Source organism: Poecilia reticulata, chromosome 6, assembly GCF_904066995.2.
Source record: "Poecilia reticulata chromosome 6, P_reticulata-male-v2, whole genome shotgun sequence".
In the NCBI taxonomy this organism is placed as follows: Eukaryota; Metazoa; Chordata; class Actinopteri; order Cyprinodontiformes; family Poeciliidae; genus Poecilia; species Poecilia reticulata.
The window spans coordinates 15,665,182-15,679,181 of record NC_088835.1 but is presented as its reverse complement, the minus strand read 5'-3'; the positions used below and the strand labels follow the sequence as shown (position 1 = coordinate 15,679,181).

At 37.5% G+C, this 14,000-nt stretch overlaps 2 protein-coding genes across 3 annotated transcripts; one reads left to right on the top strand and one right to left on the bottom strand.

Moving 5' to 3' along the window:
- Nucleotides 1–21: 21 nt before the first annotated feature.
- Nucleotides 22–2,330, bottom strand: ccdc34 (coiled-coil domain containing 34). 2 transcript variants are annotated; one of them, XM_008411595.3, is made up of 7 exons: nt 2,185–2,330; nt 1,649–1,910; nt 1,425–1,566; nt 1,196–1,303; nt 916–1,074; nt 709–838; nt 22–559 (listed from the first exon to the last, which is right to left on the bottom strand). In XM_008411595.3, exons 2-7 carry the CDS (start codon nt 1,891–1,893, stop codon nt 357–359), a joined length of 987 nt encoding a protein of 328 aa, XP_008409817.1. In that variant the 5' UTR covers nt 1,894–1,910; nt 2,185–2,330; the 3' UTR covers nt 22–356. The 2 variants fall into 2 exon arrangements, with proteins under 2 accessions (XP_008409817.1, XP_008409818.1); XM_008411596.3 differs by having other exon boundaries at nt 2,178–2,310.
- A 137-nt stretch (nt 2,331–2,467) lies between these two features.
- On the top strand, nt 2,468–8,551 carry slc15a5 (solute carrier family 15 member 5). The gene is made up of 10 exons (XM_008411598.2): nt 2,468–2,779; nt 3,566–4,043; nt 5,090–5,312; nt 5,528–5,697; nt 6,307–6,527; nt 6,606–6,792; nt 6,909–7,097; nt 7,185–7,316; nt 7,850–7,958; nt 8,060–8,551. Exons 2-10 carry the CDS (start codon nt 3,692–3,694, stop codon nt 8,187–8,189), a joined length of 1,713 nt encoding a protein of 570 aa, XP_008409820.1. The 5' UTR covers nt 2,468–2,779; nt 3,566–3,691; the 3' UTR covers nt 8,190–8,551.
- The last annotated feature ends 5,449 nt before the right edge of the window (nt 8,552–14,000 follow it).

Below are 14,000 nucleotides of genomic sequence, written 5' to 3'. Positions count from 1 at the left end.
AAATAAGACAGGAGTCAGCAGTTGATCACACTTATTTTACTTAAAACAGGATGAACTGATCCTTTAACAGAATATTAAAATACATGCCAAAGCTGTAGATGTTCAGTCACTATTTATATAAAAAAAGAGGCATAAAACAAAAATTAAGTATAAAAAATTAACTACTTTATGAACTTAATTTAAAAAATAAAACTTACTCAGATTTGTTGTAAGCTAAGTGAATGAATTAGAAACAATACAGCAACAGCACTTTAAGAACATAAATCCTTCCATGACTCAGAGATTTATTGAAGGAGCTTTGCTGCTTTACATGAGTCATGAGTGTCTAAGCTCTCTGCATCACAGAGCTGTTTGGGTCATCTTCTGTTCAGAAAACGTGTTGTGCTGGCCGTGTTTCTTTGTCTATAGGAAAAGGGTGGATTTTGCTTAATTTTTTTCTGCCTTTGTGGTTTCCTCTCAGATGTTTTGTTTGGAGATGTTTGTGGAGGAGGGACATGAATCGGCTTCCAGGGGATTGGATTGTAGAAGCTGGGTGCTGGATGTAATTTGTCATAGGGGCCTGAGTGAAAAAAATCCATTACAATTATTAAACAACGGGTAAAATAAAGCCAATATAACTCACAAATAAAAATAATGTTATTGCACTTTTATTAGATGAAATAAAAGTGCAATAACAGTTCACAATTTAGGTTACTTCAACAATCTTACTTGCAGAGCAAGAGTGTGTTTTGGGAAGAGCTCTGATTTTCTCGTTGGCTTTCGTCAGCCACTCCTTAAACTTCTCCTCTGCCTTCTTGCTGCGCTCTCTCTCCTGCTCCTCCTTCAGGGCAGCTTCCATCTGTTACGTAAAACAAACAGGCTTCAGCATCCTTTCCTAAGCTTTTTGGAAAGCAAAATCAAAATAAGAAGTATGACCTTCTCCTTCTTTTCTTTTTCAAGTTTTTCTTGGTTCTTCTTTTGCAGCCAGTCTCTGTATTTCTGCTGGGATTTACATTCAATCTCCCTTTGTTTTTCCTGTTGCCTCTGCACCTCCTCCATCTCTTTCATTTGTTTTACAAGTTGCTCCTGCCTTTCCTTATGACGAAACAGATTTTAAAAAGAATTACTCAATTCCGTCAGGTCTCTTACACAATTTTATGTCACAATAATATTTGACATGACAAAAAAATTGTCATGTAAAAACACATATCCTTACTCGCTCCCTTTTAGTTTTTAACCAGTCTTGGATCTTCTCTTCCATGACAAGTTTCTTCTGCTCTCTTTCTCTTTCTTGTAGTTGTTCCTTTTCTCTAAGCAAGCGGACCTGCATTAGGAAGCATTAAAATTTCAGCAGAGGTTCTGTGATATTACTTGCTCAATAAAAGACTGAGTGGTAGGGTGTTCATTTTAATTATGAATCAACATTAGGAGAAAAATTATCTTACCTCTTCTGCTTTCTTTTCCAGCCTAAGATGATCCTCCTTAGCTTTGCTCACCAGCCATGCCTCCCATGCACTGAGTGGTGAGCCTGCAAGCTGCAAAGGTACACTCTGCTTCTTCTTTAAAGGCGTCCTAGGCAGCTCAGATCTATAAATGATACAAACAGATGGGAATACAATCTGAAATATTCAACACAAGCACCAACTGTGTGCTTGAGTTGAAGCAATACCTAGCTGATGTTGCCCAGAATCCCCAATCCTTGCTGTGTCTGGGTGAGGTCTGCTGATCTGGGGTGTATTTCTGCTCCTCTTCATCGCTGTCGTGATAGATGGGAGAAAGCATCGAAAACGTATCTTCATCGTCAGACACAACGCCGTTATCCAAATATTTGGCTGTGTGGACGTCTTTATCTTGGCTAGTCTTGACGGGAGTCGAGCTGAAGCCTTCGGAGTCAGAGGGAAGAAACTTGGGCATCCTTCCTTAGCTTATACCTACGGTTTAAAGCCGAAATGTCAGACGTGTCAACTGCACTCATGTTTACATTTGCATTTCGCGTGTGAATCAATGACTATGTATACATTTCAACACCCACAATATTCAACTATCCCCATACAACGCCACTATTTACAACGGTTAGCAACATTAAGCTAGTTAGCTAACTTTAGAATTAGCACTTTCTAGCATGACCGTTAAAGGCCAAAAAGATACATAGTTGCGTGCATAGCGTATTAATGAAAATAACAAGCAAATAGTTTCACCTTTTACCTTTGTGGTAGAGTCAAAAATTTGTTTTTGTGCTGCCCTTTTTCAGAAAGGAAGCTAGAACCGATTTAACTACAGTTTCCTTTTCCCATGATACACCACGCCCCCAAGCTCTCGTGCACGCTGTGAGTTACCATAGTGACGTTGGGAGCCTTGCTTTTGATTGTATAATGCAATCAGCACCAGAAAACAGACATAACTACTTGCAAAAAAGCTTGTTTTAACTCATCATTGAGCTTTCTGACAGGATCATCTCATTTAACAACTCTATATCCACCAAAATAACAAACTCATCACCTATTTTAATGGGTTTTGTAAATTAACTAAACTATGTCAGAACTATTTTATTATATTCTAGGAAATGTTTTAAAAACAATGGTCACATCATGTCATCTGATCTGTCTGCTGATGAAATGCTTTCTCTTGTTCTCAAACTATCAGTTTACAGGGATAAAAGGTTGTTTTTTGCAGCCTCGATCTAGTTAAGCTGCACTCTGTCTCACTCTAATTTAACGTCATGAGTCTAATTACCGGCAGTCTACTCTAAATGAGCTTGCTCGGTGAGGGCCAGCCTTAACTGGGAGATGTGACATTTGGAGTGAGTTTGCAACAACATGCAGCAGAGATTAATTTATTGTTGTCTTTGTTTCAGCTTAATCTCTTTGGTAAAGGCAGCTGATTTTAAAAAAGTATGACTGCTGATATTGTGAACCATTACCAGAAGTGGTCCAGCATCTTTGAAAAGTTAATATTTAACATTACTTTGAGCAACGTGCAGCTGGATGACAATACAAATTGCATGATTAACTTTAGATGACCTTAGGAAAAGGTGTGCTTCTGTCACTGTATGTGAATTTTAAATTTTTTTTTACCTAACACAGGAATGGGTGTGATATTCAGGTTACACGTCATTAACATTTGTAAAAGTGTTTTGGAGTGAGTTTGGAGTGAGTTTTGAACTCTGTGAGAAAGTCCATTGAAAGATTTTTTTAAAAGGATCTCTTCCAGAGAAATCACTACATAAATACGACAGAAATTACTTATATTTTCTGTGTTTTACTTAATTTTAGCAAGTTTTCTTAAAGTCAGATAAAAATAATACAAAGACATCCTCATCCTCTGTATGTTATTACTGATCACAAAATGTCTGCAAATTTGTAATGAGTGTAAGATAGTTTAAAAACTGACTTTTTATTTCTTCCTAGTTAGTCTAAAAATATTCAGAGATCTCCTCTAATCTGCTACCATTCATCACTCCTTTACAAAATTGTGCACAATGTGTCAGATTCCCATACGACAACCACAGATCTGAGTGAGATACGAAGAGATGAAGCAGCCACCAACACAGACAGCCTGTGACTTATTAGTCTGTATTTCTGCTCAGGAGTCACACCAGGATGCAGGATTCCAGCTTTACTCGCTGATGGTTCTCAAAAAGCGTGAGCTGGATCAGTACTCACAGTCCTCACCCAACTAAGCAGCAGAGGACTCACCTCCCGATGCTGGTGGAATGGTGGCAGGGGGACTAAAAAGAGCGCCGGACGGCTGGGAAAGAGAACAAACAGTCTTCCAGACGCCTGGTCTGGACCAGAGACCACGGAAGAAATCTCGCAAGAAACTCCAAGTTGTCGTCTGTGTTCTGCTTGTGGAGCTGTGTGAGAGGTTTACGTTCTTTGGGATTGTATGTAACATGATTCTGTTCTGCACCGTGAAGCTGGGCTATGACAACGTCCTGGCTGCGACCGTCAACCTGTGCTTCATAGGAGTCAGCACCCTGACCCCTGTTCTGGTTGGGTGGTTTGCAGAAACCTGCTTAGGAAGGACTAAGGTCCTTTACTTGTGTGCCTTTCTTCACTTCTTTGGTAAGACAGAGGGAGAGCTGTTATTTTGCTCAGTAAACAGGCATGACAATCAAAACACATGACAGATTTTTTTGTTGTTTCTGTTTTAGTATTTTATTTCCAAATTACTTTTATGTCAAATTACTTCAGTTAATTTACTCTCTTTACACAATTATATGTATTTGAAAGGAAAAAAAAGAACAACCACTATGTAAAGTCTTTCTTTTTTGCTTCCTCGACCCAGTGAGCAACTATTTTAAACCACTCCTAACATCTTTAAACTTGAACTAAACATGACAATTGAGCAAAATCTGTTAATGTTATCTCAATTAGATGTTATCCAGCCTATCTAAAGTTTAGTCACAACTTCTATTGAGATGATTTTTGCTGTTTTTTTGCACATTTTTGTTCACATTTTTGTACCTGAGCATGGCTGCATGTACTTTGGAATTGTGGGCAAATTTAGTTAAGTTGCCAAAAAGTCCTTTAGGCATTATTAATTGTATTTTCAGTTAATAATACTGGTGTGATTCTGTTTAAGTCTATTATTTCTTACTGTTAAATTTTATCCCCATTGAATACATTTACTTTTTCTTATTTTGTCTGACATTATGTTATAGTATAAAATAGGAATTGCAGTAATTTCAACTCTTTGAGGTCATCTTCACCAGTGTTATTATGTTTAGTTAGGTAAAATTGTTTCAAATTGTTTTGTCTTTCTGCTTTACTTCTCTTACCATCAGCATTTTATATTGAGATGTAAGTAAAGAAAGGAGTCTTAGTATCGAATGTACTGTTGTTTGTTAGATATGGATCACAACACTGAGTCATCCCTTGGGTTTTTGAGCCTGTTAATAATAAATTAGATATATGTAATATTTTCTTTAACTGACAGCAAATATTCCTTCTAGAAGAAAAAGCAATCAATGCTCAAAGAAAACATTTGAAAGATTTTTAGAAAGTCGGAACAGCTTTACAAATACAATAAAAATGATTATTAAAATGACAAAACGATGAAGAGATGACCCAAGGTTTTTGCACAGTTCTGAAGCTGTGGTTTGCCCTAGGTACAGCCATGCTGCCAGTGGTTGCATTTCCATTTGAAGATTTCTACATTGACACTCATCACATGACCCATAAGTTGGACCCCATTGAGCAGCAGATCTTGTTTTATGTGGGTCTCCTGGCTGCTGCGCTGGGCATCGGTGGCATCAGGGCCATCCTCTGTCCAATGGGAGCCTACAGCCTGCAGAGCTACAACCAGCACCAGCTCCTGTCCTTCTTCAACTGGTGGGTGAAGTGGTTTTCTATCTAGACCCAAACCATAATCTGGTTTTAAAAGCTAAAGAAAAAACACCAATGACTAATCTTTTAAAAGTCTTATAGTGAAAACTTTGCCTCACAAAATGTCAGTTTTGTAATGCTGGTGACAAAACCAAATTATCTTCATTCATTGGTTTGTTGGCATCACTGAATGCTCTGCCATTGTATGTCATTCTGTTCAGGTTCTACTGGTTAGTGAATCTGAATTCCACCGTCGTGTTTTTGGGCATCGCTTACATTCAGCAGTCTGTGGCCCAAAATCTGGGCTTCCTCATCCCTTTCACCTCCGTGCTGCTGGCTCTCATCGCCATCCACATGATGCGCAGCAAACTCACCTACAAACCCAAGAGAGGTACAACTGCAGTCATAATATAATATAATATAATATAATATAATATAAGATAAGATAAGATAAGATAAGATAAGATAAGATAAGATAAGATAAGATAAGATAAGATAAGATAAGATAAGATAAGATAAGATAAGATGACTTTATTGACCCCTAAGAAGGGGAAGATTTTATTTACACTCTTGGTAAAGATGTGTGAAAACATAAAGTAAATTCATTTTTTATTACAGAAGCATAATTTGACTGATTTACATTTTTAAATGTAACATATTTACTCAGTATATATGTCCCCTGATGGAAATCCTAGAACCTTTGTGAGCCAAAGTGCAGAGAAATCAGAACCCAGATATCTAGATAATCTAGATTGTGGAAAGATTGATGGTCAAGGATCTGTTTGTATGTTTGCTTCAACTTTGTGAAATGTTGTAGAAGTGTGTTTTGCAAACAGAAATTGTACAAAAGTTTAAAAGGTTGGATTTTTCAAAAAATGTTTACAGTGAAATTTGATGGTTAAATATGGAAGCAGATGTGTAATCAAAGAGTTTGTGCTGGAATAAATGAATCACAAAATATTTACTCGTTAGTCCTGTTTTCTGTTGGGACTGGTTTCAGGTGGATCCTTGCTGACCACACTGGGAGTTTTCCTGAACTCTTTCAAAATGTGCTGCCTCCGGCATCGCCACCTGAGTGGAGATGCCGTGTCCTGGCTGGACCGGGCAAAAGAGAACAATGGTGGGCGGTACAGTGAGACCCATGTGGAAAATGTCAAAGTCTTGACGAAACTCTTTCCTCTCTACGGACTTCAGCTGCTGTACAGAGTCTGCGTCACACAGGCACGTCACAATAAACACATTTCAACCAGTATTGTTGCTTAGCAAAATAAAAGAGGTTGGGGAAATATTTCTCCACAGATTCCCTCAGGCTACTTCATACAGGCCATGAACTCTAACCTCCACCTGAACGGCCTTCTGCTGCCCATTGGTGCCATGAATGTCATCAGCATCCTGCCTCTGCTGCTCTTAGCCCCGCTGATGGAGTTCGTGACAACCCACTTCCTGTCCATGAAGAAAACTCTACTTTCACCTGCAAGAGTCATCAGTAAGAATCCCACTGCCACACACTCCAACTAATCCAAATGTTTAACAACTTCACAGAAATGTTCTAACGTCTTGCAGTGTTCTTTTGCCATCATTCCACGCTGTCTGCACTCTTAGCTTTGGGCCATGCATGCGCTGCTGCGTCTGTCCTGGTGGCGGGTTTGGTGGAGCTACACAGGAAGGCCCACCCACTGGTGGAGCAGACCCTCTCCGGGAAGGTTCTGCATGTGTCATCCATGCCGTGTTTCCAGCTGGCACCTCAATACATCCTGCTCGGTGTGGCTGAAGCTCTCGTCACTCCTTCGTGTGGGCAAAACATCCCGGATGAAACTTCATCAGATGATCAAAGACCTCCGTTAGACAGTCATTTGTTGGTCTCTTGTCCTTTGACAGGTGCCCTCATATCCTTCCAGCTGATCCCAAGCCACATCAGAGGGATCTCCCTGCACTTCCTCACTCTGTCCTATGGAGGGGGCTGTTTACTTGGTGCCTTCATCATTCAGCTTGTGCATGTTTGCTCTGGAGGTAGAAATAAAAACTACCGATCTATTGCATACATGTGCGTCTTCATAAATTTGAAAATCACATAGAATTCATTTATTTGTATATTTCAATTCAGAAAGTGAAGCTTGTGTAGATTCATTACACACTGAGTTATACAGTATATTTCAGATTATGGGTACAACTAATAAAAACTAAAACCTCTGTTAGATTAAAAAAATTATTTTTAATAATGACATGTTATTTTATGGTAGTTTTATAACCAAGGTGATCAGGGAGAAAACCATTAAGTTGCCAAATACAGTGGGTGCTCACAGTCTGCTGCAGACAAATAAACTGAACGTTTTGTGTTGATAAGTTGTCCAAAGTCCTTCTAGATATTAATGTAAAGAAGATACAATCTGAAGAAGAGAAGAGAAACACAGAATACCAGTCTCCATATAAGTTTAACTTTTTTAATGTAGAAAATATGTGAAAATGTTTTTTGTTTTTTTTAAGATTCACTTTCCTCTGACATCTCCTGATGGTGACCCACAATTATTTCACTGCCAAAACAGGAAATTTCTACCCAAACTCTCTGCATGATGGGAATCTTGAGAGATTCTTCTTCCTTCTGGCCTCATTGATGATTATAAATGCTCTTCTGTTCTGGAGATTATCATACAGGTACCCAATTATCTTTATAATATAGGATGAATTATGTCAACTCATTTGAAGGCAAACTATAACTAACTTTGGTGCTTCTGAATCTTCTTGTCGCCGTTTAGGTACATGGACCTGAGTGTTCAGGGGAAACCACTGAGCAGCAGCTCTCTGTCTGAGAAGTTGCTGCAATACAAGGCCGCACTGCGTTTCTACGACACTGTAGAACATCTCTCTACCGACTCTGTTTTATGACTGCTTTAAGTGAGATCCTCTGTTGGTGGCGCTGGCGCTGCGTATTTGTTTCCATAAACTGCAGCAAAGATATGCTGTGTAGAGTAAGATCTATAAATACAAGTCCCAAAGTCGTGAAAAATGTTGTGTTTTTTATAGAAATTGATCATTTTTATTAAATACTTGTTTGAGCTTGAATTGATGCTCAAATTCAAGTGGTAAAAAAAACATTAACATATGACGACAAATGAGAAATTAATAATAATCCAAAGGTATGTTTTGTTGATAAGGGACAAGGGTGTAAAGAAAATGGATGGATGGATGGATGGATGGATGGATGGATGGATGGATGGATGGATGGATGGATGGATGGATGGATGGATGGATGGATGGATGGATGTTTTGTTAATGTGAGTCAATCAAATTTGCACACATCACAAGCAGCATTAAAAATTAGCAACGAGGTTTGTAAAATAGAGATAATCTGATTAAATGTGCACAGAATAAAAAAAGCCCATTAATGAGCAACAGCCATGTTAATATGAAATGTTTGCAACAATCAATTGACTTGCACTTTAAAAACTACAATGCCTAGACATTTCAAATCCAACTAGATTATTCTGCACTAATAGCAGAATAAATAAAACTTTTGTGAAACCTTCCAATTAATTTGCGAAATTTGTAAAATATTAGAACGCTTTTTGCATCTGGAACGCATTAGATCTGAATTATCAAATTGGCATTATTTGTTTCATCTTTATTATAGCTGGAGTTGGACAGTAGTTGTTTGGTGGCTTCGGCTGAGCTAATGCTGCCATCAACTTTTCTCCTGCCATAATTTTTTTTTGCTTTTCTTTAGAAAATATTTCTATCCGTAGCTCTGTTTCCATTTTGTATATTTGTTCCATTTTTTATTTTTACCTTAATGCCTTAATGCTTACCCGGTCAATTGAGGTGGAAATGTACATCCTCTTGATTACTGACAAAATGTCAGAACCACATGGACTGAGCTGGTTACATCAGATCAATCTGACTCTGTATTTCCCATTAAAACGACTTCTTGTAATTTTAAGACATTGTTATAAAATTGCATCTTTGTTCTGCTGTAACGATGACTGCATTCTTTTAATTAGAAATTCTTGTAGTCTGGCCATAATGCTCCCTTATACAACTCACAGAAGAGATGATTGAAATAAAGGCACTTTTAAAAAATATTTGCTGTAATTTTATTATAGAAATTGAGGACAGGAGGAATCAATTTAAATCAAATCTGGTATGAAAAAAAATCTTGTAAGTCATATCATCCAGCCTCATTCAGTATATTGAATTATATGGCTAACTGCATATTGATAGTCACATTTCTTTGCTGGTATTACTGTAAAATAATACCAGCAAATATCAGTAGTATCTCACTTGAATTCCTGATCTACATGCAAATACTTCGTATAACATTAACACAGAGAAAAGGGGGGAAAAAAAAGGTTTGTGAAATGCAGAGTATTACAAATGAGATTCAATTTTATTTTAAGTACAAACAGGACAACAAAATGAACAGCAGTTACTCAAACATCAGACTTGTTTTTCCTTTACTGGTGATAAAAACACATCACTCTGGAGGAAAGGGGAAGACCTGCTCAGCTCAGTCCAGGAAAGTTGGTTCATGCTGTGATGATCCGGCAGACCGTGGACTGATGGACACTGTACCGGTCAGCAGGTGCAGGTGCTTCCAATGGAAAGGTAATCGGCACAGAGGGTCAATCATGGCTCAGAAACGCATCACGAGGTGTTACGATGCAAACCTGAAAAATTAAAAACAAAAATAAATAATTTACAGCACAATTTCAATAGGCCTTCAGCAGCTTAGCTGAAAATAAATTGACAATATCACAGAAAATTGACAATATCACAGAAAATTCAATGTTTAAGTGAAACAGTTCCTGTATCACAATTAAAGAAACTGCAAAAAATATTTCAGAGGTGTAACAACACTAAGTAACTGAGTAAGAGTAAACTGAAAAATTTACTACTTAGAAAATGCATGTTAAAATCTGAATATTCTTTTGAAAGTATTTAGCTGAAATTAATTTAAACTACTACCAGGCGCAGCACAGGGTTTGCTTATTACCAACAGTAATACAAAAATGATGCAATGAGTCATTAGTTTATAAAAGCCCAGGCAAACCTAAATGTACCATTTCAAAACTAAGCAGCGGGAGGATGTAACTTCATAGCCTCATTTTTCTAAGCAGAATCGCGGAGAAAAAAAGCGAAAAAAGAGAAATTACGTTTGTGTCACGCAAGAAAAGATTATAACAGCCAAGTGGAAAAATTCACTCTAATGTGGATTATAATTCTGAAACAAACAGCAAAGGTAGATACATTATATTTTTGGGATTCAGAAAATATGAGATTTTTTACTATTTGTACCATTTGTTCTGTGGATTTTTCTTGTGGATCGGTGACACTAATACGGCTGTAAAGCGAAGGTTTTGGACTTTAATTTGACAGGCTACCTGTATGGTTTGGATCGTGTTGCTCGGTGTTGCTAGAACAGAAAGACGGAATAATTTTCAGACTGAAGCGTTGCTGCTCTCGGCTGTTCTTAAATTACCGTGCTCGGTATCGGAGAGGGGCGGTCCGACTGCATGTTAAATGTACTTTATATAATTGTCATATAAACAAAAACTAAGGAGTGCCTAAAAATATATTTATACTCTGTGTAACCAGGTGAAAAAATGGGTACATGTCAAATGTATTTTGTAAATCATGTTTTGCTTTTATTTCACCGACTGGTTGTAATTCTTGTTTTTGTCAGCATGTGGTGCTGTTGCTACAGAGAGGTCTAAAATTACCGGAAGTAGAAAAAAAACCTCTTGTTGATGTACTGTGGCACTAACTGGTAAAACGGAAGAGAAGGACATTTTTTGATCTTAGACCTGGTGGAGAAGACGACTCTATGGCCACATGAGAGAAGAATCCAAGTGTTCGGTAATTAATGTTGGAACTGAATTATCTTCCGTGGACAAAGCTACACAGATGATGCTAAGGTCATTTTTTTCTGTTTGTCCTCTTCTAGAGGTGCCACTGCCGTTTGTTTAGCCGTTTCTTAAGCCGTTATATGCTGTTAAATTTCAGCGCTGCTTTCTACTCTGTTGAGCGCTAACCGCATTGTTAGCCCGCCATTTCACCGAAGCTAAGGCTTTCTACTGTTCGAAATACGGGACGTTTATTTCTCCATATATTGAATCTCATTCTTTTATTTTGTTTCAATTCAGAGGGAACAGTGTCTTTTTGAGAATAAAGAACCCCTTCTATGTGAAGCTCCGTGTGCTGTATTAATCCCGGCTTCACATCTGTATAACACAAACGCATATATCAACACACACACATTGACTGACCTTGTCCCGAATCGCTGCCTCTGTTCTCAGCCTGTTCCCGTTGCAGTGGATTTCTTCCCGCATTATTTTCCTCCAACAAATTATTCCACTGAACGAAGCACGTACAACTCGCTTTTAACCTCCGTCTTCCCATCTTTCTGCTGCCTTGATATCCCAATTCAAGATATCCCAGAATGAATTGCGCCACAAACGACGGAATTGCAGAGAACGTGCATAACTGCAAGTGTTTTCATATTTAAAATTAAAATAACATCAGGCTGGACATGAGCCCATTCTGAGAGACAGAGACAAAGAGTACATATTTCAACTGAAAATTCACAGATTTCCAAAATCTGAAACGGAAAGCCTGGCTTGGATCAAAGCTTGTGCACAACCGCATTTGCAGCTCAACCATCGCAGGATCAATAAAAACAAAGGAGTGTCTGCTGGTGTAAGTATTACTGCTTTGCTTTCTTTGTGTTTAGTGAATGAAAAAAAGAAAGTCAATAATAAACACATCTATAATGAAAACCTTTTAGTCAAGTACAGCATAATGGCAGTACCGATACAACTTCTCCACCTTGAAGCCTGTCTGTTACCTGAAAAGGCTTTTTACTAAACTGTAATCGTGTTAGCCACGCTATTCGTGTTAGTCTCCGAGTACCGTGTATCAGGCCTAGGCACATACGAACATTTGCCAACAGAAATCATCCTCTAGAGGATTTTCCCACAACAGGTACTCAGTGTTCCCCTCACAGGAGTCAATGGGGGTACCTAGTGAAATGAAAACAGATAAATGGCAAAGACACCTGATAATACCTCAGACTAGTCTGCACCTCTATTCCATCATCTGAATTTTTTTATTTTACTTAAAATGATTACTTTTCACCCTGTTTGGTTCATGAACCTAACAGGGTAGAACTTTTCTAACTAATCTACCTGTAGCTCTTTATGTGGTCAACATTTGGCTGGTTAACCTTCAACATAATAATAAACCTTTAATGACTAAATCTAATATAATGTTTTTAAATTCTACTGAATAAACATTTTCTACAATCTATCTTAACAGTGTGGAACTTTAAGGTTGACTCATACAGGTTTAATATATTTAAGATTAAAAAAAGTAAGGAGATAGTGACAGTTGAAGCTTTCCTTGTTTTCCATGTTTGAATTCACTTCAAAACCAATTGATGTCACTTCCATTAAATGGTTTTTATGAAATTTTAGACTTTTTGAAGGTAAAAAGGAAACATCCTAACAGGGTGGAAAGTTAGTACTGGGACATGTATAATATGAAGAAAATATCAAATAAGAAAAATAGTTTCAACACATTAAATTGCATATTAAAATAAGGTTAGGCCAGTTAATCAACTTATTCAAGAAAAACAGAATATATATATATTTATATATATTATTTTTTTAATAGTTTAAAAGTGTGAGGAAGTATATTATTCTGCACTGTGGACACAATAAAATTAAACATGTCGGTCAACAAAAAGGTGTGTAAAGAACAATATAATATTTAAAAGTGATTTTATTTATATTTGAATAATGGTAAACATCTAAATGTATAATTAAAATACTTTGTTGTAAATATTTAAATATTTGGGACATTTTACCAAAAATAATTATAAGCAAAACACGGGGACATGGAATGTTGCCGCAAAAAAAGAATGACCCAGGAACAACCAAAGGAAACAGGTACACAGTTTTATTTTTAGTTTAGTTAGTTTTTTTTCTGTTGAACACTTGGAGATTAAGGAAAGTTGGTTGCAATCTGCAGCTTTGCTACAAGATGGCTCCAGATCCTTCCACATGTTTTTTTCCCCTCTCTGCTGAATTAATATGGTTTACCCTATTGAAAGTAGTGTATAATTGTTTAAAAGTCTGTCTTCAAGCAGCTGTTAAATTTTTCCTCAGCAACTTAGCTAAACAACCTCAGTCAGATTGGATGAAAACCATCTGTGAACATCAGTTTTCAAATCTGAACATTGAAATTTGACGAGGTCACATTAACAAATTAATTTACTATCATTTAACCCCTTAAGTGTCAGTACCAAAAACACCTGAAAAGATATACCCAAATTAAATAAGCTGCTGTTCTTGAACAATTTGGAGTACATGCAAAAGCTTGGTCTCCTTATAAAGATGACAAGCTAAATTTTCTATTTTTTCAGTCAAAAATACTTTAACTGTAAGTAGTTTGTAGATACTAGATTTGTAACACAAAAGAAATTGAAAAAATTTGCTTCACTCAGATTTTTAATTTTTATTTTTATGTAGATAGACATTAAGTTCCTCCCAGTGGCTCCTCGGCTCCTCCTCGTGCTCCCCCGGGTCCTCGCCTCCTCGTGCTCCTCCCGAGTCCTCGCCTCCTCGTGCTCCTCCCAGGTCCTCGCCTCCTCGTGCTCCTCCCGAGTCCTCGCCTCCTCGTGCTCCTCCCGGGTCCTCGCCT

Bases quoted from the DNA above. Each gene is read 5' to 3' on its own strand.
- ccdc34 (XM_008411595.3), bottom strand. From the start codon at position 1,893: ATGCCCAAGTTTCTTCCCTCTGACTCCGAAGGCTTCAGCTCGACTCCC. The intron at 1,304-1,424 runs GTAAGATAATTT...TTCCTAATGCAG, and splicing joins TGGAAAAGAAAGCAGAAGAG to GTCCGCTTGCTTAGAGAAAA. The intron at 839-915 runs GTCATACTTCTT...TTTACGTAACAG, and splicing joins AAAAAGAAAAGAAGGAGAAG to ATGGAAGCTGCCCTGAAGGA.
- slc15a5 (XM_008411598.2), top strand. From the start codon at position 3,692: ATGGTGGCAGGGGGACTAAAAAGAGCGCCGGACGGCTGGGAAAGAGAA. The intron at 7,098-7,184 runs GTGGGCAAAACA...GTCCTTTGACAG, and splicing joins AGCTCTCGTCACTCCTTCGT to GTGCCCTCATATCCTTCCAG. The intron at 7,317-7,849 runs GTAGAAATAAAA...CTGCCAAAACAG, and splicing joins TGTGCATGTTTGCTCTGGAG to GAAATTTCTACCCAAACTCT.